A 22,495-nucleotide genomic window follows, 5' to 3' on the forward strand; every position below is an offset into this window, starting at 1 on the left:
TTTGTCGCCCTTCTCTGTATCTTTTCTAATTCTGCTATATCTTTTCTGAGATGTGGCGAACAGAACGGTGCAGCTGCACCATAGAGCAAAACAAAGGCATGATAACATTTTCATCTTTGTTTTCCATTCCTTTCCTGATAATTCTTAACATTCTATTTGCATTCTTAGACACTGCTGCACACTGAGCTGAAGGCTTCAACGTCGCCTTTGTAAGCCAGAGAAAATCAATTAATGAGAACAAGCAAGCATTATCTTGTAATAATTCTCTTCCCCATTTCCAAAATTCACACATTTACCTAGTCCCAAATGTAAACCTTAGTCCCTCCCCCACACACTCTTCTTGCTCCTCTCACATATACTGTATGTTCTGTCCTGCTCTCAACTCCTTCCTCATTAAATTCACATATACCTTCTTTCCTACCCCTACCCTGTGCACACTGAAAAAGGCAGAGACTGGTATAGAGTTTAAGCATGGCTCTGCTCTTGACCCTATGCTGTAAAAGGTAACAACTGCATTTCTGATAAGAAGCAGATAAGAAGAATGCTTGCAACAGCTTTTCCACTGTGTGCATTTCTCTGATCTGGATCCAGTGCTGGCAGCTGCTCCACCTCATATCAGCAAAGGAAATGGAATGGAGGGAGGGGGGGGGGGGGGAAGGACATTAATTAATGAATGAGCATGCATCTTTTGATCACTGTGTCTTCTGGAGCTTCCACAGCATCACCTTTTCTGAGAATGGTGACCAGTCTGTGTCAAATAAGTCCCTCATGTCAGTGCCCTTTCACCTGGGCCTCTTTAAAATCTGAACTTTCTCAAAGCAGTGCCCAGCTCCACCCCTAACCCCGCCATTCTGTTCCTCCATCTTCACCTTTCCTTACATATGCCCTTGTTTCTTCCACCCTCACTCCCAGTATCTGTTCTTCTCTTATCACAGCTCCTGGATTAGTCCCCGGCTCTTTCCCTAGTTCCAGCTTCAGCTCACATTTCCCATTGTCCCCTTATCAGTCTCCCAGCCCTATTTCTTAAGCCCTATATTCCCAGTCCTTGTGTTATCGCTGAGCCCCCTTGTGCTACCTCAATATCAGACCCTTCTCCCAGTCTGATGATCAGCCCCCAGTCTGATGATCAGACCTCTTCTGCCTCCCCTACCATCTGCCATAGTAAACCCCTTCTTACTATCCCCAGTATCACATTAGCCCCCTTCTCTTCTCCCATCACTCATGTCTAGGCCCCAAACATTTTCAACCATGTCAGCCTCCAGCCCCATCACCTTCCCTATTCCCAGCACTAGCACCTTTAAATCCTCTGCACGCTGACAGGAGCTTGTCCTTCTGCTGCTGCTTTTCTACTTATCCTTGGCCGGCTCTAGCTGCTGGCACCATGTGCATGTTAAAATCAAGGTAACTACCGGTACTTCCAGTTTCTTGTGAGAAACAAGACGTAGTTACTCTTTGATTTTTAACAAGCACGTGGTGCTGGCAGCCAGAGCTGGCCAAGGATAAGCAGTACTGGCAATGGAAAGACAAGCTCCCACAGGGCCAGCCCAAAGATATTTGAAACCCTAGGCAACTATTGAGATGTGCAAACTCAACCCCCCCCCATCAAGGGGTGGCTCAAGGCCCTCCTCCCTCCTCTCCAGCATCTCCCAGTCCTTTCCCAAATATTCCATAATCCAGCATCACTTCCCTCTATCCCAGCTATGGGATCCGGCATCATTCGTCTTCTCTATTTCTAACCGCTCTTCCTACCCCATGCTAGATAGTATTTATTTTTTTCTAACTTCCTTACTCTTCCCCATAGTCTCCATCATATTTCCCCTTCCCTCATTCTTTTCCTACCCATCCCTGGATCTCCAGCTCTTTCCTTCCCTATCTCTATGGTCTCTAGCATCTCTCTCCTTTCCTATCTACCTTCCCTCCATAGTTTCTAGCATCTCTTTCCTTCCCTACCTCACTTCCTCCACCCCACAGTCTCCAACATCTCTTTCCTCCCCTCCCCCCTGGTCTTTCCTTCTCTACCAGCATCTCACTCTTTCCCTATTTTCCTTTCCCCCACGGTCTCTAGCATCTCTCTGCTTCCCCCATCCATGGTCTCCACCATCTGTCTCCTTCTCCTGTTCAGATACCTATGTACTTCTTGCATCTTTTGTTCCATATCTTCCTCATCAAAGAGTACAGCAGAGTCAGTGTTCAAAGAAACTTATGACACTCTTCAGAAAGTACACTTATAACTTTCTGGAAGCCCTGGAGAGTGAGACAGTCCATCAGGGTTTACCAAGATAAGGAAGTAAAAGGGGAGAGGGACATAGCTGTAGGAGTAGGGATTCATATAACCGAAGAATGGAACAGTCTTCCCATGCATAAAGAAAAAGGGGGTGTGCAGACAGCAAAAAGAATTCTGATTTAATAGACAGAAAAAGAAAATGAGAAAGCCAGCATCTTCCATACTTACACAAAAGGAGGAGCATTTGAAGGTACAAAGAATTTTTAATGAGAGGGGAGGGGTTGGTGGGTTCTCAATTTCTATAATAATTGTTATACATATTATGTATTATATACTTTTTTAGACATTATAGTACATTATAGTACATACTGTAATGTACTATAATGTACATGTAACACTATACATAGTGTTACATGAATAAATTTATAGTGTTACATGAATAAAATACAAGTGTGTATTTTAGGAGATCGCATTATTCTATATGATACACTTGTATTATGAAAAATGAATAAAAACTTTAAAACATTCTCTTAAAGTACCTTTAAAGATTTACATTTTAGGATGACAGGAGGACAGGTGTGCAGGGCCAAATGTAGTACTGTAGAGATGAACCCTCACCCAGTTTACTCTTGCATCACAGCTGAAGTGCACTCATACCCAGGTTTTTCCCACACCTACTTACTATTACCCAGTGCACTCAATGAGTGCCATTCATACCCAAGTTTCCCCCCACACCTGTTAACCATTACCCAGTACACTTGAACCCAGGTCTCCCCACATATACTTACTACTACCCAGTGCACTCATACCCAGGTATTTCCCATCATTACCATGCCTCATGCCCTCCTATCCATATCCTTCTGCTGCTCTTACCTTTGTCTTATTAAGCAGAAACCCGACAAAAGTGGAGACGAGCACAGACCCTGACACTGGCTCTTTCCGTCGCGCTTGCTTATTCAGGGTGGGCAGCTGGGAGGCAGAAAAAGCCTTGGGCAGAGCAACTTTGCAGGAATTTCGCATTCTGGAGAAACTTGAGGTAGCTGAGTATGTCCACGCTAAAAATCAACCTGGAAATGTATCACGGGCGTAGGTACTGTAAACTGTCAGACCCTTCTTCCCTTTTCTCTTTCTTGGCTGCCTGCTTTTACACTCATTCAATTGCTACGGAACTTCTTGGAAGGGAGGGCCGCTGTTTCTTTCTTTAAATCAGAAGACACCGTGCTGGTGTTACCCGGGGATCCTTTTGGCATACAGATGACAGAGCTGGCAGGCTCTTGTGGCTGTGAGGTAAAAGAGGAAGGTCTGTAGCTCAGTCTCTGCCTCCTCTGGTAGGGAAGGAGCAGCTCTTGCTCCAGAAAGTGTCAGAGGAGATGCCGACACCACAGGACTCTCTTGACTGGAGAGTTCAGCCAGGTGGGAGGAGGAAGAGGAGGAAAAGAGAGCAAAAGGATATGCCAGTGGCCAGTCAACCTTTTCTGTACCTCCCCCCCCCCCAGGACAGGCAGGACCGAGGAGTACAACCTGCCAGAGCCACACCCATTCACCTTTTGCCAATGAGAAAGAGCTGACTGATAGCTCACTGCCGTCAGACGCTCATTCCTGTACCTGAAGCTGGAAGTGGGAGGATTCTTACAGGCAGCAGACTGCACACTGGGCCACGTTTCAGGCTTGAGCCAACACCATTTCTTCTTTTCACTTATTTGTGGGGGGTTTTTAAGCCACCTTCATGAAGGGAGTCATCCAACTCAGTGTACAACAGGTATAGCTTGACATAAACAACTTAACAATCTTGTTAACAATCTAACGTAGCAAAGTGACCAAATTTGTAAGCATAAAATACAACCACTGAGGTAAACTTGGAAATAAGCACTTTTTGTGCCACATATAAGCTGTAAATCAAAATAGCCTATTGAAACATCCCACTGCTATTACGGTACTTACTGTGTGACCAACTACAATTCACTCATGTTTCCTTAAAGCAGGGGTGTGTCAAAGTCCCTCCTCGTGGGCCGCAATCCAGTCGGGTTTTCAGGATTTCCCCAATGAATATGCATGAGATCTATTAGCATACAACGAAAAAAGTGCATGCAAATAGATCTCATGCATATTCATTGGAGAAATCCTGAAAACCCGACTGGATTGCGGCCCTCGAGGAGGGACTTTGACACCCCTGCGCTAAAGTATGAAAAGGAAAGGGAATAAGACCTGATATACTGGCTTTCTGTGGTTACAATGAAAGTGATTTACATATCATGTACAGGTTCTTATTTTGTACCTGAGGCAATGGAGGGTTAACTGACATCCAGAGTCACAAGGAGCTGCAGTGAGAATTGAACTCACTTCCCCTGGTTCTCAGTAGTATTGCCCGATTCAGGGGAAAAATTTTTTTTGATTCGATTCAGCCTACCGAATCAATTTTTTTCGATTTGATTCACTTTTCCTGTCCAATTGGGCGTTTTGATTTTTTTTTTTTTTTCCAAACATCCTGGCAAGTTTATTTTGTAGTCTTTCCACACTCCCCCCCCCCCCCCCACTTGCCCTCTCCATCCCCATGCTGGAGCTGTGGTGTAAACAAAATAAAAAATACTTTTCATCTCTCTATTACAGGGGTCTCAAAGTCTCTCCTTGAGGGCCGCAATCCAGTCGGGTTTTCAGGATTTCCTGAATATGCATGAGATCTATGTGCATGCACTGCTTTCAATGCATATTCATTGGAGAATCCTGAAAACCCAAATGGATTGCGGCCCTCAAGCAGGGACTTTGAGATCCCTGCTCTATTAGGTCCTAGCTCATTCTCGCTGTCTAACACCAGCTCTGACAGGATACACATTTCAAATCTGACATATTGAAATCACAAAATAGAAAATAAAATTATTTTTTTCTACCTTCATATCCAACATTTGTTTCTTTCTCACTGTCTACCATCTCTCTCTCTCTCTGCCTTGTGCCCTGGGTCAAACCTTTCTATTCCCTTCCATGCAGCATCTCTCTCTTCCTCCCCTCCAGTATCATATGCAACATTTCTTTCTCTCTTCATGCACCATCTCTCCCTGCCCTCCATCCTTTGTCCAATATTTCTCCCTCTCTCTTCTCCATCATGTCTCCCTCCCCTCCACCATATGCAGGATTTCTTCCTCTCACCCCTTGCTACCTCTTTGCTTCATATCTCCCTTCCTCTCCTCCACCCCAACAATTCTTCCTCTCTCCTTTCTTCGACCATGTGCAGCATCTTTCCTCTCCTCCTATCCCCCTGAGCAGCAGCTTTCCTCCTCCCCCACCCATCCCCCTGTGCAGCAGCATCCCACCATGCCTCCCACCGTGAAACCTGACATACCTCCGAGGCCTGTTAAAGCAGCAGCAGCACTCTGAACAGGCTGCTTCGCGACCTCCCCTGCTAGGGCTTCCCTCTACTGCATAATTGATGATGTCATCTGTGATGCGGCAGAGGGAAGGCTCTGGCAGGGAATGCTGTGAAGCAGTCCGTTCAGAGCGCTGCCACTGCTGCTGTTTTAGGAGGCTTCGGAGGTATATCAGGTCTCACCAGGGTGGGGGGGGGGGGGTGTCGCTGAATGTTTATTGGAAACTTCTATACCGTTACTAATGACTGGGGAGTCAATTCAGAGAGGTTTGCATGAGCTTCAGTAAAGGTGTTACAATATATGTATTTATTCTATTTTCTAATCTATACCATTCTTCCAGGGGAGCTCAGAATGGTTTACATGAATTTATTCAGGTACTCAAGCATTTTTCTCTCTCTGTCCTTGTGGGCTCACAATCTATAATATACCTGTGGCAATGGGGGGGGGGGGATTAAGTGACTTGCCCAGGCTTAATTCTAACTGTGGCTCTTTGTGGCCCTGGGCAAGCCACTTAACCTTCCATTGCCCCAGCTGCAAAAACTTAGATTTTGAGGCCATTAGGGACAGAGAAAGTATCTGTACATAATATATAAACGGCTTCGGTTGTAACACATTATAAGTAAGGGATTCTCTAAACCGGTGTGTCTCATCTCGGTCCTGGAAGTACCCCTTTGCCAGTCAGATTTTCAGGATATCCACAACATGATTTGCGTATACTACCTCTAATATATGCATGTTCATTGTGGACATCCTGAAAACCTGACTGGCAAGGGGGTACTCCAGGACCAAGTTAAGAAACACTGATCTAAACATCCCTTTTACACATGAATCTCAAACCTTCTTTCTCTCTCCAACCTTCCAGATTCAGGACTTTCTACCTAGTGCAGATCCTAGCCCTTGAACCTAGGCCTTCTTTGCCTCTTTCTTTAATCTCTTTCTCAGAATGGGACAAAGAACCACAGCTGTCCAGGTTGGAAAGATATATACAAGCCTCAGTTGTACCTTCAATAATATCATGTATTATGAGTGTCTTGGCTGGTTTCACATTAAGGTTGGAAAGAGGCATATCCAGCACAAAGAAGGTAGTCCTAATGACCCTGTAGAGCAGTGGTCTCAAACTCATGGCCCAGGGGCCCGTAGCGGCCCGCCAGGTACTATTCTGAGGCCCTCGGTATGTTTATCATAATCACAAAAGTAAAATAAAACAGTTTCTTGATCATATGTCTCTTTAGCTATAAGTTACAATATTATTATTAAGATTTAGCCAAAAGGAAAGATTTATAAACTCTAAAGAGTTTTACCTCATGCAAAATTGTCATTTCTTTAATAAGACATTAACTATTTTTTTTCTGAGGCCCTCCAAGTACCTACAAATCCAAAATGTGGCCCTGCAAAGGGTTTGAGTTTGAGACCACTGCTGTAGAGGTTGTCGATGAAGCCTCTCTGTGGGTACTGCGTTTAGTTCTGGAGTCCATATCGCACTAAAGATATAAAGAGGATGGAGCAAAAGAAAGTGACCAAACTGGCAAAGAGATCTCCATTGGAGACATATGAGAAATAACTGGAGGTCCTTGATATGTATACTCTAGAGGAGGTTCAGAGGAGATAATTTGACTAGACCATTAAGGTTGTTCCTTGATATTCAGAAATTTAAGAAGGAATTGAAAACAGCTCTGTTTGTGGAGGATTTTAGCTGACTGGATTATAGTACTGGTTGAAATGAATCTTAGATACATTATGCTTTATTTGTTTTAATTTTTGTATGTCAAATTATGATTATGTCTGTATTTTGTAAACTGCTTAGGATTAAGCAGGTAAGACATTATTTTAAAATAAATAAATAATGATTCAGACCTTTAAATAGGTACTTGAAAGGTATTACTGAGCTTTTCTAAACGAGGGGAAGCTCTAGAATTACTGAACATGATATGAAGCAAAAAGGAGGCAGAATAAAAAACCTCAGGAAATATTTCTTCACAGAAAGGGTGATGGATGCCTGGAATACCCTCCTCAAAGAGAGGGTGGAGTCAAAAACGGTGTTGGAATTCCAAAAGGAATGGGCTACACACAGAGAATCACTAAAGCATGAGGATGGAAACCAAACATGGAGCAGAGTACTTCAGCTGAAAACAGCTGTGCGATGACTTTAGAAAATCTTCTAAAAGTTTGCAGGGAAAGTAACCTGCACTGTGCGGTATGTACAACCCTAACCACTTTGCTGGGCAGACTGCAAGGGCCACATCGATCTTTATTTCCTGTCATCCACTATCTTATTACATTGCCATGAGCAGTGGGAAAGTAAACTAATGGCTAGTACAGTGGATTCAGAATCAGGGAAGTCGGGGTTCAAATCCCACTGTGGTCCTTGCGATCTCCATTTTGTACCCTCCATTTTTTTCAGGTACAAATGTAGGTTGCAAGCCCTCTGGGGAAGAAGAAATTACCTGTTGTACCTGAGCTACAACTGAAAAGGAAATGAGCTAAATCCACAATTCCTTCCCCCTTCTGTGCCTAAATTTCCCTGACATCTATCAGCTTCCATGGATTATAAATAATTTTAAATAAATGAAACAAATAAATGCTGCATGCTACCATTAAGCCACTAATTTTCATACGCTACCCCATAACCCAGAGACTTTTACTAAGCTGCGCTAGCGCTATATTGCCGCGTGCACTATACGCTAGTGCTTCCATAGTGCTGGCTTTAGTATTTTCCGCGTAGCGCGGGGATTAGAGCGCTAATCTTCAGCGCGCGCAAAAAACGCTAGCGCAGCTTAGTAAAAGGAGCCCTTCGTGTCACCTTCTTGTGCACGTTGGTCAAAAGTACATTCGAAGGTGCTCAATAAATGTAACAGTAAGACACTCGGTGAAAGTGTCCACAGAGATTCAATTCTCATTGGTACGGGTGCTCCAGGACTCCTGAAAGTAGATAGTGTGACCTTGCTACTAGGACGGAAATGAGGTGGTTTGCAAACCAGAATTTCTCCCTCTTCCTACCCACCTGCTGGACCTCCTCTTACAGGCCCCCTGGCCCGGGCTATGAGCTGCTTAACCAGTGCTAAAGACATACCCTGAAGGCATAAAACCCACCTCCTACTGCAAGGACAGAGACACTGGCAAGAGTCACAGCAGTAAACACGGAGTCACATGAAAGATATCCGAGCCAATTCTCAGAAGTACAGTAACATATGAGCCCTGTACAGTGTGTTCCACAGAGAGGAGAGAGTCATCCTGAAAAAACCAGATCCTGGCACCTGAGCAGCCAGCATCACAGACAGAACCAATGGCAAATCGATGTGACATGTCACATCTGAGATTTACAGCCCCAGCTCCCATTTTGGCACAGAAAATACCAAGGAAGGGTATGTACCAGTCCCCACTGACTTACTGGGTTCAAATACACCGTGTATGTGAAATACACATGGGTTTACATGTATGAGATAAGCACATATGCCTAGAGATATGCATATGAGATATGTTTTCATGGTATATTTTAATTTGGAATCTCCTTATCAGAGAAATGAACCAAATTACAACTCAATTCTTGAACCACAAACATTTGCATTGTGTCTGTGATTCATGACTAAAAACATTCCAGATTCTTTCAGAATGCTTTCCTCCCTTCCCCCATTCCCCTATCCTAATTCATCCCCTCCTTTCTCCTCTCTCCAGTGAGTCTTTGTTCTTATCATCCACCAGGCATCTTCCTCCCCCCCTATTTTTAAAGCCCCTCTCTTTTACCCAGCCAACAGAAATCAAGAACGGTTCTCACCATCCAGTAACTCCAGTTATGGTATGCTTTAATTATATATGTTTATGTTTTATGCTTATTTCAATTGCTTATAAACTGCATTGATCATATTTTGAATAGCATGCAGTATAGAAAAGATGCAAATATACAGGTTGGGTGACTGAACTTCTGCTGCTATGTACATATACATTGGGAGGGGGGGGCAAAATTCAATAAATGGCGCTCAATAACATTGGAACTCAATAAATGGGGCTCAATAACTTTGGAATTCAATAAATGGGGCTCAACATTGGAACTCAATGTTATTTTATAATGGGTGCTCAAAGATGAGCACCCATTATAGAACAAAACTGAGTGCCCATTTTGGGCACTGACGAAACCAGTAATTCCCAGCACCCAATTTTAGGAACACCCATGACCCACCCATGCACCTCCCATGGCTATGGCCCCTTTTAGATTGCACACTATGGGATTTGGGTGCATATTGTTATAGAGTAGCACCTAGCAAAATGTGCGCCCAATTCCAAATTGGTACCGATTACTACCAATTAGAATCAATTATTGGCCTCCTTAGCCAATTCAATTGAGCTCACATCTTGAGTCAGTGCACAATTTTGGGTTCCATATATACAATCTGGGGGTAAGTGTACGTTGGGTTATAAGATGTCCGGGGAAAACCCAGACAAATCCTCTTTTTAGAGGACTGTTCGGGTGCCCGAACAGACCTTCCAAAACCCGGCAGTTTGTCTGAGCTTCGTCCGCATCTGGAGGGCCTCTGAGCATGCGTCACACACACCCTCGCTTGCTCCAGGCTCTCCAGACGCGGCTGGAGCTTGTCGAACAAGACGAGAGGAGGTTTGTGGGAGTGGAACTAGAGGCTTAACTGGGAGGGGCTGGGGTGGAGCCGAAGGTAGAATGGGGCTGGGTTGGGGCGGGGCAGGGCCGGAGGCTGAACAGGGCAGGGCGATGTGTCTGGGGTTTTGCGGCCTGAAATATGGTAACCCTAGGTGTACGGTTATCATATGGCTCCAGAAAAAAAAGGACGGACTGAGACATCCGGGTTTTACTTTGATCGCTATCAACGGAAATAAAACCTCTCCTCCTTACTTCCATTGTTTTCAATGGAAGTAAAACCCGGATGTCTCAATTTGTCCTCCTTTTTCTGGAGCCATATGGTAATCCTAGGTAGGTATGCATGTTAACAGGAGTACATTGGGCATTTTCTGAATGCACCGTTTGCCATTCATACACAGACAGCAGGACGCAGCCTTGAGGTTCAGGAAGTCCTAAATCAGGATCTCCAAGGCACACAAAGAAAGGAAACAAAGCAGAAAGTTCAGGCCTCTAAGCTTGAAATAGAAGAATTAATTATACTGCCAGTACTAAGAGCTGCTCCTAGAATCAACAAGTAGGAGAAAGTCTCTTTCATAAAGAATGTGGCTGCGGCTGCATTTTTTTCCTTTCCATCCTTCTTGAACAGACATAGTGATGGTGTGGGGGAGGGGATGAGAGGAAGAGGGGGAGGAGACAGCATGTGCAGAACACCGCAGAACAGAGAGAGAGAGACTTTGCCACTTACAAGGCTGAGAAAGGGGACAACTTCTGTATCGTTTATGGTCACAGACGGCAAATACAAAGGAATCTGGGAGACTGACAAAGGATGTGTGGAAACAGTTTTAGCCCTTCCCCCATCCCACTGTCCTATCAAGTTCCTTCTCTCACCTACCCTGCCTTCCTCCCTGCTAGATCTCTTACTAACACAGATGTTGTAACCCACTCATAAGTTTGAACAATGGACACTATATCAAATATAAATAAACTTGGAAAGACATAATTCTCCCCTCTTCCACTTAAACAGTTAACCCTCAGCACATTCAGCTCCTCCATGTGGTCAAGTGGTTTGCATGACAACATCTTTCATCATAAATGGCAACAAGACACCAAGAGAAATGTTGACACCTAGTACCCAACCTGTTCCTCTAGGGACAAGAACAGTTATATAACATAAAAAGCCTTACAAGGAGGAGAATAACCGGTCTAGCCACAGCATGCTCAGATGATCTGGAATCACCTATTGACCTTATGCTGCTGGAGATGATAGAACGATGCTGCCATGGAACTCAAGTGCAAGTTATTAATTCCTCAAGAAGTGTTACCAGACAAAATGCACATCCTCAAGCAGGAACTGGCCAGTCTCTTCTTTTCTTAAGTTCTATTACAAAGCATTTCAGGCTTGTGGTACTATGTTCCCTATGGGAGGAAGATAAAGCCATCAGTCTCAGAATGCACTGCAGTGAGCCGGCTCAACCCACAGCTTCCTATTCCAGCTAAGGTTCTGAACCTGTTATCTGTTTCACTCCAGCTCAGAAATAGAAGGAAATTTCTATGTATTTTCTTTTCCCCCTTGAGAGAGATAAAACAGCTTTTCTTGCTCCATATAACTACTGTTGGGCTTAATTTCTCCCCCAAATGGCAAGTAGAAGATCTCTCTTGTCAACGAGCAGGATTAGGGGCTGTCCTTGTGCAAAATCCCTGCAGAACTGAGATTATAAGGCTCAGTGTCAGTGGTATATGAGAAGGGTGATATTCCTGTTTTCAATGTGATGCCATTCAGGAAGTGATCACTAAGATCTGTTTTAGCAAAACGGCGTTTAGTGAAGATAAAAGTTGCCATTAAATTTCTGAAACAAAATAAGGCGTACAGTGCAATGCATTTGCCAACAATCCTCCCCCCCTCTTTTTTCAAGCTGCGCTGCCGAGCAGCGCAAGTTAGATGCCGAACTGCCTATAGTAATAGGGTCGGTAGCTCAGCATTTAGCTCGAAACTATGTAAGGGGACCTGTTTTTTTTCAGATACCATGTGCCTACTTACCTTTAAGAATAGGCTCCTAATAAGTGCCTTCTTGCAGCCTAAAAACAGCCCCCCCTCCCCCCCACATACACTTTATAGAATGTATGTCTTTATAGCATTCTGAGACTGCTGGACATATAGGCTCGGATTCTATATAGGGTGCTCGGTCTCAGAAGCTGCCTAAGCAGCTTTTGAGAATCGCAAATGGGTGGACTATATAGAATCGCGTCTGTCCTCAAAGACAGACACCTAAGCCTGCCTAACACCACGATTCGCTAACTGGCATTCAAGTCAAAGGCACCGATTAGAGAAATGGGTTGCCGCTGAGTTTATCGCGGCAAGGGATCTCCCTGCTGCGATAAGTTTAGCAGCTGGGACAATCCGTCCCCCCCCTCCCCCTGTGAAGACTTCCTCCTGCTAGGCCCACCCCATCGCTGCAAACATCACCCCCAACCCCCTCCAAAGTCCACCCGGAGCCCTCACTATCTTATGGTAATGGCCAGCCGGAGGCATCCTTTCCGCCTCCAGCCTGCTGACCTGCTTTCACTTGAATGGCGGGCCTGCTCCTTTCCAGTGCATTGTGGGATGCAATGGGGAGGGGCCTTGGGCCCTGATTGGCCTCCCGTAGGAGGCGCCTGGCCAACGGAATTTTAGGCCCTCTCTCAGTGCATTCTGGGATGCACTGGGAGTGGCCTGATTCTGATTGACCAGATACCTTAGACTACTCCCATGGGGGGGTAGCCTAAGGGATGTGGCCAATCGAAATCTTAGGCCACTCACAGTGCATCCCAGAATGCACTGCGAGAGGGGCTTAAGATTCCAGTTGGCCCAGGAGCCTAAAGCCCCTCTTACGGGAGAGGCTTTAAGTGCCTGGGCCAATCAGGGCCTAAAGCTCCTCCATGGTGCATCCCACAATGCACTGGGAAGGGGCAGGCCCAACATTTGAGTGAAGGCAGGCCAGCCGACTGGAGGCAGGAAGGATGTTTCCAACCAGCCATCACCATAAGTTGGGGGGGGTTCCAGGTGGGCTGGGTGGGCTACTTTATAGGGTGGGGGTGGGTTCTGGCAGGAGGGATTGTGCATCCCTCCTGCCGAAGATCTTTAGGAGGAGGGTTTCCGACAGAGGGTGGGAGGTGTCTGGCAGGAGGGACTGGGCATCCCTCCTGCTGGTGATCTTTGGGGGGGTGTCTGGCAGAAAGGACTGGACATCCCTCCTGCCGGCAATGTTTGCGAGGGGGGGTGTCTGGCAGGAGGGATTGGGCATCCCTCCTGCCTGTGATGTTTGTGGCAATGAAGGGGGATTTTGGCCGTGTCTGCTTGAAATTTAGGCCAGTGTTTTGCTGGCCTACATTTCAGGTGCCTACCTCAGGCCTAGGGAGGTACATAGGGTTGCCTAGGCCCGCCTAAGGTCGCCTAAGCCCACTTCTGGGTGAAGCCACGCCCACACCTAACCTTAGGTGAACTTAGGCGGGCCTACACACCTCCCTAGGCTTCCGGAGGTGCCTACAATGTAGGCTGCCTGCCTCGGGATTTTTTTTTTTTTTTTTAACATGCATCCCAATTGGCTGGTTAGGCAGCAGTAGGCCGCCAACAATCGGGATGCCGTTTATAGAATTTGCCCCGATGTGCCATAAATGTCCCACTCCTCCCTTCCTATCTCAGGAAGTTGAGACACATCAGTACTCACCAGGCTCTCTTTAGCTGGAGAGGCTGTCTGCTTGTCTGTCCTCTCCCAGGAGTAGCTGAAGCGATGGCTGGATTTTAAAACAGGAGTGGAGGAGTCCTGGATGGAGCTGCGTGGGAAACTGTAGCTGTTGCTGCTTTTCTTATTGTATACCTCATTATAGTCACTCTTGTGTGTGCTCTTGTAAGCTCCCTGCAAGTTGTCCATATCCACTCTAGAGCGGTTGAGAAGAGGGCTCCTGGAGGCTACGGTGTAGTAGGAGTCATTGGTGTGGAGACCGGCCATGCTATCAGCAAGGTCCACCTGGCTGGAAGATTTCCGCCGGTTCAGTGACACCACCGGGGAGGGATTGGCTTGTAGGTAGCTTGTATGGTAGCTGGAAGTCCCTGCATAGCTGTAGGGATATGATCCCCCGCTCAGGTTGCTGGTTGGGACTTTTGCTCGGCCTAAGCTTTCACTCCGTTTGCCAATGTCCACTCGAGGGAGTGCTCGCCCCCGGTCTTGCTCGGAGGAGGATGTATAGTAATGGACGAGCTTGGACGTGTTCCCTAAGTAGCTGCTGGTGATACCAGACTTGTAGCCAAGTTTCTCGCGATCAAGATAAGAGGAGGTGAGGTTGGAGGTGTATGGGGAGTAACTGCCATAATTGCTCTTGGTGTAGGGTGGGTCTGTACAGCGCTTAGATGAGATCTGAGACATACTGCAATCTGGGAGTCAGAGCGAGCCATGAGAAGCATCAGCTGCAAAAAAAAAAAAAAAGAGACAGAAATCACTGTTAGTGTTGGGGAACCAAAAGGTCATCCACATACCACAGTTCAGGTTCAAATCGAGGCAGGCATTAAGAGGGAGTAAATAGGGCAATTGCCCTAAGCCAGGGGTAGGCAATTCCGGTCCTTGAGAGCCGGAGCCAGGTCAGGTTTTCAGGATATCCACAATGAATATGTATGAGATGGATTTACATGCACTGCCTCCTTGAGATGCAAATCTATCTCATGCATATTCATTGTAGATATCCTGAAAACCTGACCTGGCTATGGCTCTCGAGGACTGGAATCGCCTACCCCTGCCCTAGGCCCCCAGGCCTCTCTGAAGCTGAAGAAGGCATAAGGTGCCAGAGGGCTTTGGGGGCCCCCTCCCTAATTTCTGCCCTGAGCCCCAGCATGTCTAAAACAGGCCCTAGTACAGATACTGAGGTCGCACCAGTATCAGATAAGAGTTCACCTGTGAATAAAAGAAGTTTGAACTCACAGTCTCCAATACTGCATAGCACAAACCAGTTTTATCTGGCTGAGAGTCCTTTAAAACCTTATTACATCGCCAATAATCTCGATGCCCAGTTCCTGTTCAATGGTAATATGCTATTTCCTCGGCAGCTCATAAAATTTTATGCCACGGTTTACTCACATTAGAAACACTGCAATAGCTCATACAACCAAAAACACTCAAAGGCAAACCTGTCAGGTGACCTAATTTCCAGAAAGAGACTCAAGGCTGGTCCAGGCTTCCCTCTTCCCCAGCCCTTTCTGATCTATTCTGGCATCCCCAGTGCTGATCTCAAAAAGCAGAGACCAGACCACAGATACTACAAAAACACTGGGATCTATAAAATAGGGCTACCAAAAGTCTGGGAAGGAAGTTCAACTGGGAGCTCTGCAAAAATAAGTAACAGCGCTATAAATATTTTATTTCACAGCAAAAAAAAAAAAAAAATCTAATCTTTTGGTATTAACATTTACCATCCCCCCTTTTACGAAGCTGAGTTAGGCTTTTTTTTAAACTCCGGCCCCAGCAGTATTAGTGTCTACACTCGGAAACTCTATGAGCGTCGGAGCTAATACCACCACGGCTGGTGATTAAAAAAACCTTAACGCGGCTTCGTAAAAGGGGGGAGAGGGGCATATTAACAAATGTGTGGAAAAGGTAAAAGACATTTAGGACAACTACTTTGACATTAAAATGTCACATATACATGAATACGTATAAGATACACTAAAGAGTTCATCAACTGCGGTTCTGGAATGTCAAGACCTAAAAGAAAGCGCCTCATCGACTAATACCCTAAAGCAGTCTCAACTCGGTCCTGGAGTACCCCCTTGCCAGCCAGGTTTTCAGGACATCCACAGTGAATAGGCATGAAAGAAGTTTGCATATAATGGAGGCAGTGTATGCAAATCAAGTTTATGTATATTCCAAGTTTCCAAGTTTATTATATAGTTTGATTAATCGCCTATTCTACATTCTATCTAGGCGATGTACAAAATGGTTAAAAATATCTAAAGACATGGGTAACATATTACATAGACATACAGTGTTTCAAAAAAAAAAAAAAAAAGTAAATACAATGTAGAAACAACAGGAAAATTATTTAAAGGTTACAATCTGTATTAAATTTAATATTTAAAGGTAAAAACATTAGGAGGGAAGACAAACATGAAGAAGAAGAAATATAAGATAAAGATAGATTGAAGAATCATTTATTCACTAAAAGCATCATTAAAAAGGAAACTTTTAAGCTTAGTCTTGAATTTGTCTAAATTCTTTTCTTCTCTTATATAGAGTGGGAGATCATTCCAAGACTGAGGAGCAGTCACTGAAAAAATAGTATGACGCCTCGTATTAACGACTCTCAGTGAGGGAATGGCCAATAAATGTTGATCCTGTGATCTCAGTGTTCTGGAAGTAGTATAAGGAATTAAAACTCTAAAAATAAAGGCGGGGGTTTGAAATATTAATGATTTAAAAGTGAGTAAACATATTTTAAATAAAATGCGATGTGCAACAGGTAGCCAGTGTGGATATCCTGAAAAGCTGACCGTCAAGGGGGTACTCCAGGACCGAGTTGAGAAACACTGCCCTAAAGTACCCCCAGAGCAGCACCCCCCCCCTGCCCTTTCACTCCCGAGACTGCCACACACAGCTCGGCCAACCAATGCAGTTCATCCTTGCCTCGCTGCACCCACTGCAACTGCTGACTATTAACCTGAATACCGCTGAAGAGTTTTATGAGTAACTCTCCCGCTGATAACGCAGGAAGGAGAGGATGGATGTTATGTAAAAGCTTAGCACTAGGACGTGATATTCACAATTGGACAGATTGCATAATTTCTCTTCCTGTCATCACATTCCTTGGCTCATTAATTGCTGGAGATAAAAGCAGGTTTTTTCAATCTATATTTACCTTAGTGGCAGATAATTCTAATTCTGAAATAAAAAAAAACCCCCAAAAAACTTGCATCGTCCCATCTGGGTGTCAGGTCAAAAGCATGCTGGGACAAAGGCGCGCGCAGACAATTGAGCGCAGCGCGGAGGTGTGCGCCGCAGAAAATTACTGTTTTTACGGCTCCGACAGGGGGGGGGCTTGGGAGGGAGAACCCCTCACTTTACTTAATAGAGATCGCGCCGCGTTGTGGGGGTGTGGGGGGTTGTAACCCCCCACATTTTACTGAAAACTTCACTTTTTCCCTGTTTTTAGGGAAAAAGTTAAGTTTACAGTAAAATGTGGAGGCTTACAACCCCCCAAACACCCCACAACGCCGGCGCGATCTCTATTAAGTAAACTGGGGGGGGGGGCTCCCCAACAAAACCCCCCGTCGGAGCCCCTAAAAACTGTAATTTTCTTCGGCGCGCGCCTCCGTCTTGCGCTCAGTTGTCGGCGCGCGCCTTTGTCTTTCGAGGGGTTGCCTATGAACCTCCGATCTGAGCCCCCAACAAAGAACTCAAGCTGATGACAAAACTCTTTGCATGCATGAAAACTAGATCAGAATCACAAATGATGGATGTCATGGGCTGAACCCATGGGTTGCATATTAAGGCAGGATAACAATTCAGGGATGGGCTGTCTTTTACAATGGCATATCCCATCATTGCATGCCATTAACACACAAAAACAAGCAGAACACACACAATACAGTATTTTGTGTTTTTTTTCGTTTGCTAATAATTGTGCAAGCACTATCAGGAAAAGAGTGCTGCTCTCAAAGATACAACTCCAGTAACGAACAGATGCCTAGAAAAAAAAAATGAATAAAATGAACTTTCCTGGAAAGGACATGGAACAAACAGTGTGGACGCATATAGAAGATGATATAGGCCAGTGGTTCTCAACCCTGTCCTGAGGAACCCCCAGCCAGTTGGGTTTTCAGAATATCCCTAATGAATATGCATGAGAGACTTGCAAATAAAGGAGGAAACAGGGATGCAAATATGTCTTATGCATATTCATTAGGGCCATCCTGAATACCCAACTGGACCCAGGACAGGGTTGAGAACCACTGGTCTATATCATTCGCTACGTGCGTCTACGCTGTCTCACTCTCTCTTCAGCTGCAATAATTGAAACAAGGAAAACAAAAATCCAGAAAACCAGGTTTCAGAAAGTGCCAACAAAGTGCTTAGAATATGACCAGCTCCAGGTTTTATACATGCAACCGACAGGGCCATGTTTCGCCAAACAGATAAAAACTTTATCTCCGACAAGAACATAAGAATAGTCTTACTGGGTCAGACCAATGGTCCATCAAGCCCAGCAGCCCATTTTCACGGTGGCCAATCCAGGTCACTAGTACCTGGCAAAAACCCAAAGAGTGGCAACATTCCATGCTACCGATCCAGGGCAAGCAGTGGCTTCCCCCGTGTCTTTCTCAATAACAGACTATGGATTTTTCCTCCGGGAAATTGTCCAAACCTTTCTTAAAACCAGCTATGCCACCCGCTCGTACCACAACCTCTGGCAATGCGTTCCAGAACTTAACTATTCGCTGAGTGAAAAAAAAAAAAAAAATTTCCTCCTATTGGTTTTAAAAGTATTTCCCTGTAACTTCATCGAGTGTCCCCTAGACTTGGTAATTTTTGACGGAGTGAAAAATCGATCCATTTGTACCCGTTCAGTTCCACTCAGGATTTGGTAGACTTCAATCACATCTCCCCTCAGCCGTCTCTTTTCCAAGCTGGGTTTTCATGGAGTGTGTGTATAAAACCTGAGAGCTGAAGTAATCAATAAAGCTACAATTGTACATGGCCTGCTCCTTTTCTGACCAGCCAGAGTGTTGTTAAGGCAATCAATGTTCAGTTGTACTTTGACAGCAGGGTTCCTAGGAGTTTTGATGCTTTTACATAGTTTTATTTTATTTTTTGCCACCCTTCCTTTTGTTTTCTTCCCTATATGTGTTTCTCTCTACTTGATCATTGTAGTTCTAGCCCTTTTCCCTTTTGTTCCTGTTTGTTTTTAAATGTTTTTAAGAACTATTATTGTTTTTAATGATGTGCTGTTATCTTAAATATGTTTTTTAGTCGATACATGTTTTTATGGCATTGTACACCGCCTAGAAGGCTGATTGGGTGGTATATGAAATCTTAAATAAACTTGAAACTTGATCTAAACTCATGTAAATCCGGTGTCAGGTCAAAAGCGCGCCGGGACAAAGGCGCGCCCAGACAATTGAGCCTGGCAGCGCGCGCCACTGTGCCGCTCTAAATTACTGTTTTTAGTGCTCTGATGGGGGGGCGTGGGGGGGAACCCTCCCACTTTACTTAACAGACATCACGCCGCGTTGTGGGGGCGTTGTGGGGGGTGTGGGTTCACTTTTTCCCTGTTTTTAGGGAAAAAGTTCAGTTTACAGTAAAATGTGGAGGGTTACAACCCCCAAACCCACCATAACGCCGGCGCGATGTCTATTAAGTAAACTGGGGGGGTTCCCCAACAAAAACCCCCGTCGGAGCCCCTAAAAACTGTAATTTAGAGCGGCGTGGCGGCGCGCGCTGCACTCAATTGTCGGCGTGCGCTTTTGTCTTTCGCGCCGTTGTCTATGAACCGTAAATCCAAAGGGACTGTAGGGTTTTGTTAAGAAGGCAGCGTTAATAGCAAAACAAACCATACTAACTGGAGACCCTCTTACCAAGTGCATGCAGTAGACTGTTAAATTTGTAAGATTTGAGTGGATGGTGAGTGTGTAGGTGTGCGAGACTGAATGAATGGTGGGGAGGATAGGGATGGGGTAGGAAGTAAGAGGTCTGTTAGTGGTTTTTGTTGATATACTTTGACTATTAGTGGTAATGGTTACTATGCAATCTAATCTAATCTTTCCTCTTATCTATCGCATCATCCACATTAACCATGGAGCTTGACATAGTTTACAGCAAGCTTTAGATTAGTTATTTAAAACTAATGTGATTATACATTTAACAGAAAGGTCCTTGAACATAATGTGGCTCATTTTCAAAAAGGCCTATTTAAAAAAAAAAAGACAGACCTCTAAAAGACGGCATAAACCAGCACTTGGATGTCTGTCCAGTCAAAATGTCCAAGTGGGTATTTTTGAAACTGACTTTTTAGATGTCTTTCTGGTTGGTTTGTTTCCAATGCATCTAAATCATTAGAGGGCGTTTTAGAGGCAGGACTAGGGTGGGTTTAGCACTTGGACGTTTTACAACGATAATAAAACATTTTACAAAACTTCCAGGGCACAATTTCGACATCTTGGGCTAGACCTGTTTTTAAAACGAATAAGGGCTAAAAAGGTACCCAAACCGACCAATGACCATCCCCAAATATCTGCATGAAACAGTACACATCTGTCTCTATAACAGTTGCAGATACTATGGCCAGTCCTTGTAGAACTGCCAACAAGTCTCTGGAGTAGCCTGGTGGGCAGAGTAGCGGACTGGAGAGAAGGGGACCCAGGCCCATATGCCACCCTATCTAGTACACTTGTGGTGGGAAGTGTGAGTCCACCAAAAACCAACTGTACTGCCATATAGGTGACACCTGCAGGCATAAGGGCTACTGGGGTGGTACACAGGTAGGTAGAGTAGGTTTTGGGGAAGTTTTGGAAGGCTCATAATATAATGTACAGGGGTTATGGTGAGATGGGTACCTGGCATCTTTAATGTGAAGTTTGCAGCAGTGTCCCCCTAGGGTGCCCCATTGCTCTGCTGGCATGCTTGTGTGGCTAGTCCATTAAAAAAATGCTGGTCCCTCTTATGGTCTTGTTCGAACATAAGAACTGCCATCTCCGGATCAGACCTTCGGTCCATCAAGTCCGGCGATCCGCACACGCGGAGGCCCAGTCAGGTGTACACCTGGCATAATTTTAGTCACCCATATCCCTCTATGCCTCTCGTAAGGAAATGTGCATCTAGTTTGCTTTTAAATCCTAGAACGGTGGATTCCACAATAACCTCCTCTGGGAGAGCATTCCAGGTGTCTACCACTCGCTGCGTGAAGCAGAACTTCCTGATATTTGTCCTGGACTTGTCCCCCCTTAGCTTCAGTCCATGTCCTCTTGTCCGTGTCACAATCTCAGCTCTGGAATTTTGCTACTCTTTGGGGTTCTGGAATCTTGCTATTCTTTGAGATTCTGCCTGGAATCTTGATACTGTTTGGGGTTCTAGAATCTTTTGTTACTCTTTGGGATTCTGGAATGTTGCTACTCCATTGTAACATCACTGATGAGGTTGGCTCTAAGGTACTGTGGAATGAGGCATCATAAGAACATAAGAACTGCCATCTCCGGATCAGACCTTCGGTCCATCTAGTCAGGTGATCCGCTCACGCGGAGGCCCTGCCAGGCGTACACCTGGCGTAATTTTTAGTCACCCATGTCCTTCTATGCCTCTCATACGGAGATGTGCATCTAGTTTGCTTTTGAATCCTAGAACGGTGGATTCCGCAATAACCTCCTCTGGGAGAGCATTCCAGGTGTCCATCACTCGCTGCGTGAAGCAGAACTTCCTGATATTTGTCCTGGACTTGTCCCCTCTTAGCTTCAGTCCATGTCCTCTTGTCTGTGTCACATTGGACATTGTAAATAATTTTTTTTTCCTGCTTTATTTTGTCGATTCCTTTCAGTATTTTGAAAGTCTTGATCATATCCCCTGGATGTTTTTAATTTGGATTTTTTTTTTTCTGTTAATGAGGATTCTATCAGTGGAGGGGCCGCTTTAAGACCCGCTCACCAGTGCCAAGTCACTTGAGAAAAAGTGTGCCAGGTTCTGAGAGAACTGTGTTTTATTTCATCTCTCCTAACTGCTGCTCTTCCTGGGGATTCTATCAGCTGGTTCAACACAGTAGCCCGGAGGGACTCAGATATGCGATCTACATTCCAAAAAGGGGTCATCTAACAAACCATGCATGAACCAGCATTTATGGCTGCTGCTGCAATGGCGCTGCCATAATGGCACGGAGAATGCCTCTTAAACCCAGCTTTCAGCCCAGAGCCTCCACTTGCAGCCAGCTCCCAGCCCACAACTTCTTCTACAGTGCCACGGGAGGACGGTCCACCTGTCTTTGCTCTGCCATCTCAGAGCGGGCTGGCGGAGCTGCAGCGTTTGGTTCTAGCCTTTCAGAAACACAGAAATTGAAGCGGAGGAGTCGCTTTTGTGGTACCGGCCTGGGCTGGCCTGGCTCGATTGGAGACATGGAATTAGAAGCTGACTGAGAGTGAGGATGACGGGTTTATTTTTTATCTTATTTTTAATTTTAATTTTGCTTTTGTTGGGCTCGTATAATTTTGCTATTTTTTTCCTGCTTTTATTTTTAGGATTTTTCTTTGGGGTTCTTTGATATTGAAGTTTTCCCTTCTGTTGTGCCTTTTACACACCTATAGTATTGAATTTATTGTATTATCTT

General features: G+C 45.1%; 1 protein-coding gene across 8 annotated transcripts in view; it reads right to left on the reverse strand.

Moving 5' to 3' along the window:
* USP2 (ubiquitin specific peptidase 2) overlaps window positions 1-22,495 on the reverse strand; it is a 97,909-nt gene that overhangs the window by 45,883 nt on the left and 29,531 nt on the right. For 7 of the 8 annotated variants that reach the window (XM_033918469.1, XM_033918467.1, XM_033918465.1 and 4 more), the window contains one exon: window positions 13,873-14,609. In XM_033918469.1, coding sequence (XP_033774360.1) covers window positions 13,873-14,568 — 696 coding nt within the window. In that variant the 5' untranslated portion in view covers window positions 14,569-14,609. Of the gene's footprint in view, window positions 1-3,097; window positions 3,432-13,872; window positions 14,610-22,495 lie in introns of those variants that run through there. The other variant, XM_033918471.1, reaches the window with a different exon arrangement.

Source organism: Geotrypetes seraphini, chromosome 13, assembly GCF_902459505.1.
Source record: "Geotrypetes seraphini chromosome 13, aGeoSer1.1, whole genome shotgun sequence".
Taxonomy (NCBI): Eukaryota; Metazoa; Chordata; class Amphibia; order Gymnophiona; family Dermophiidae; genus Geotrypetes; species Geotrypetes seraphini.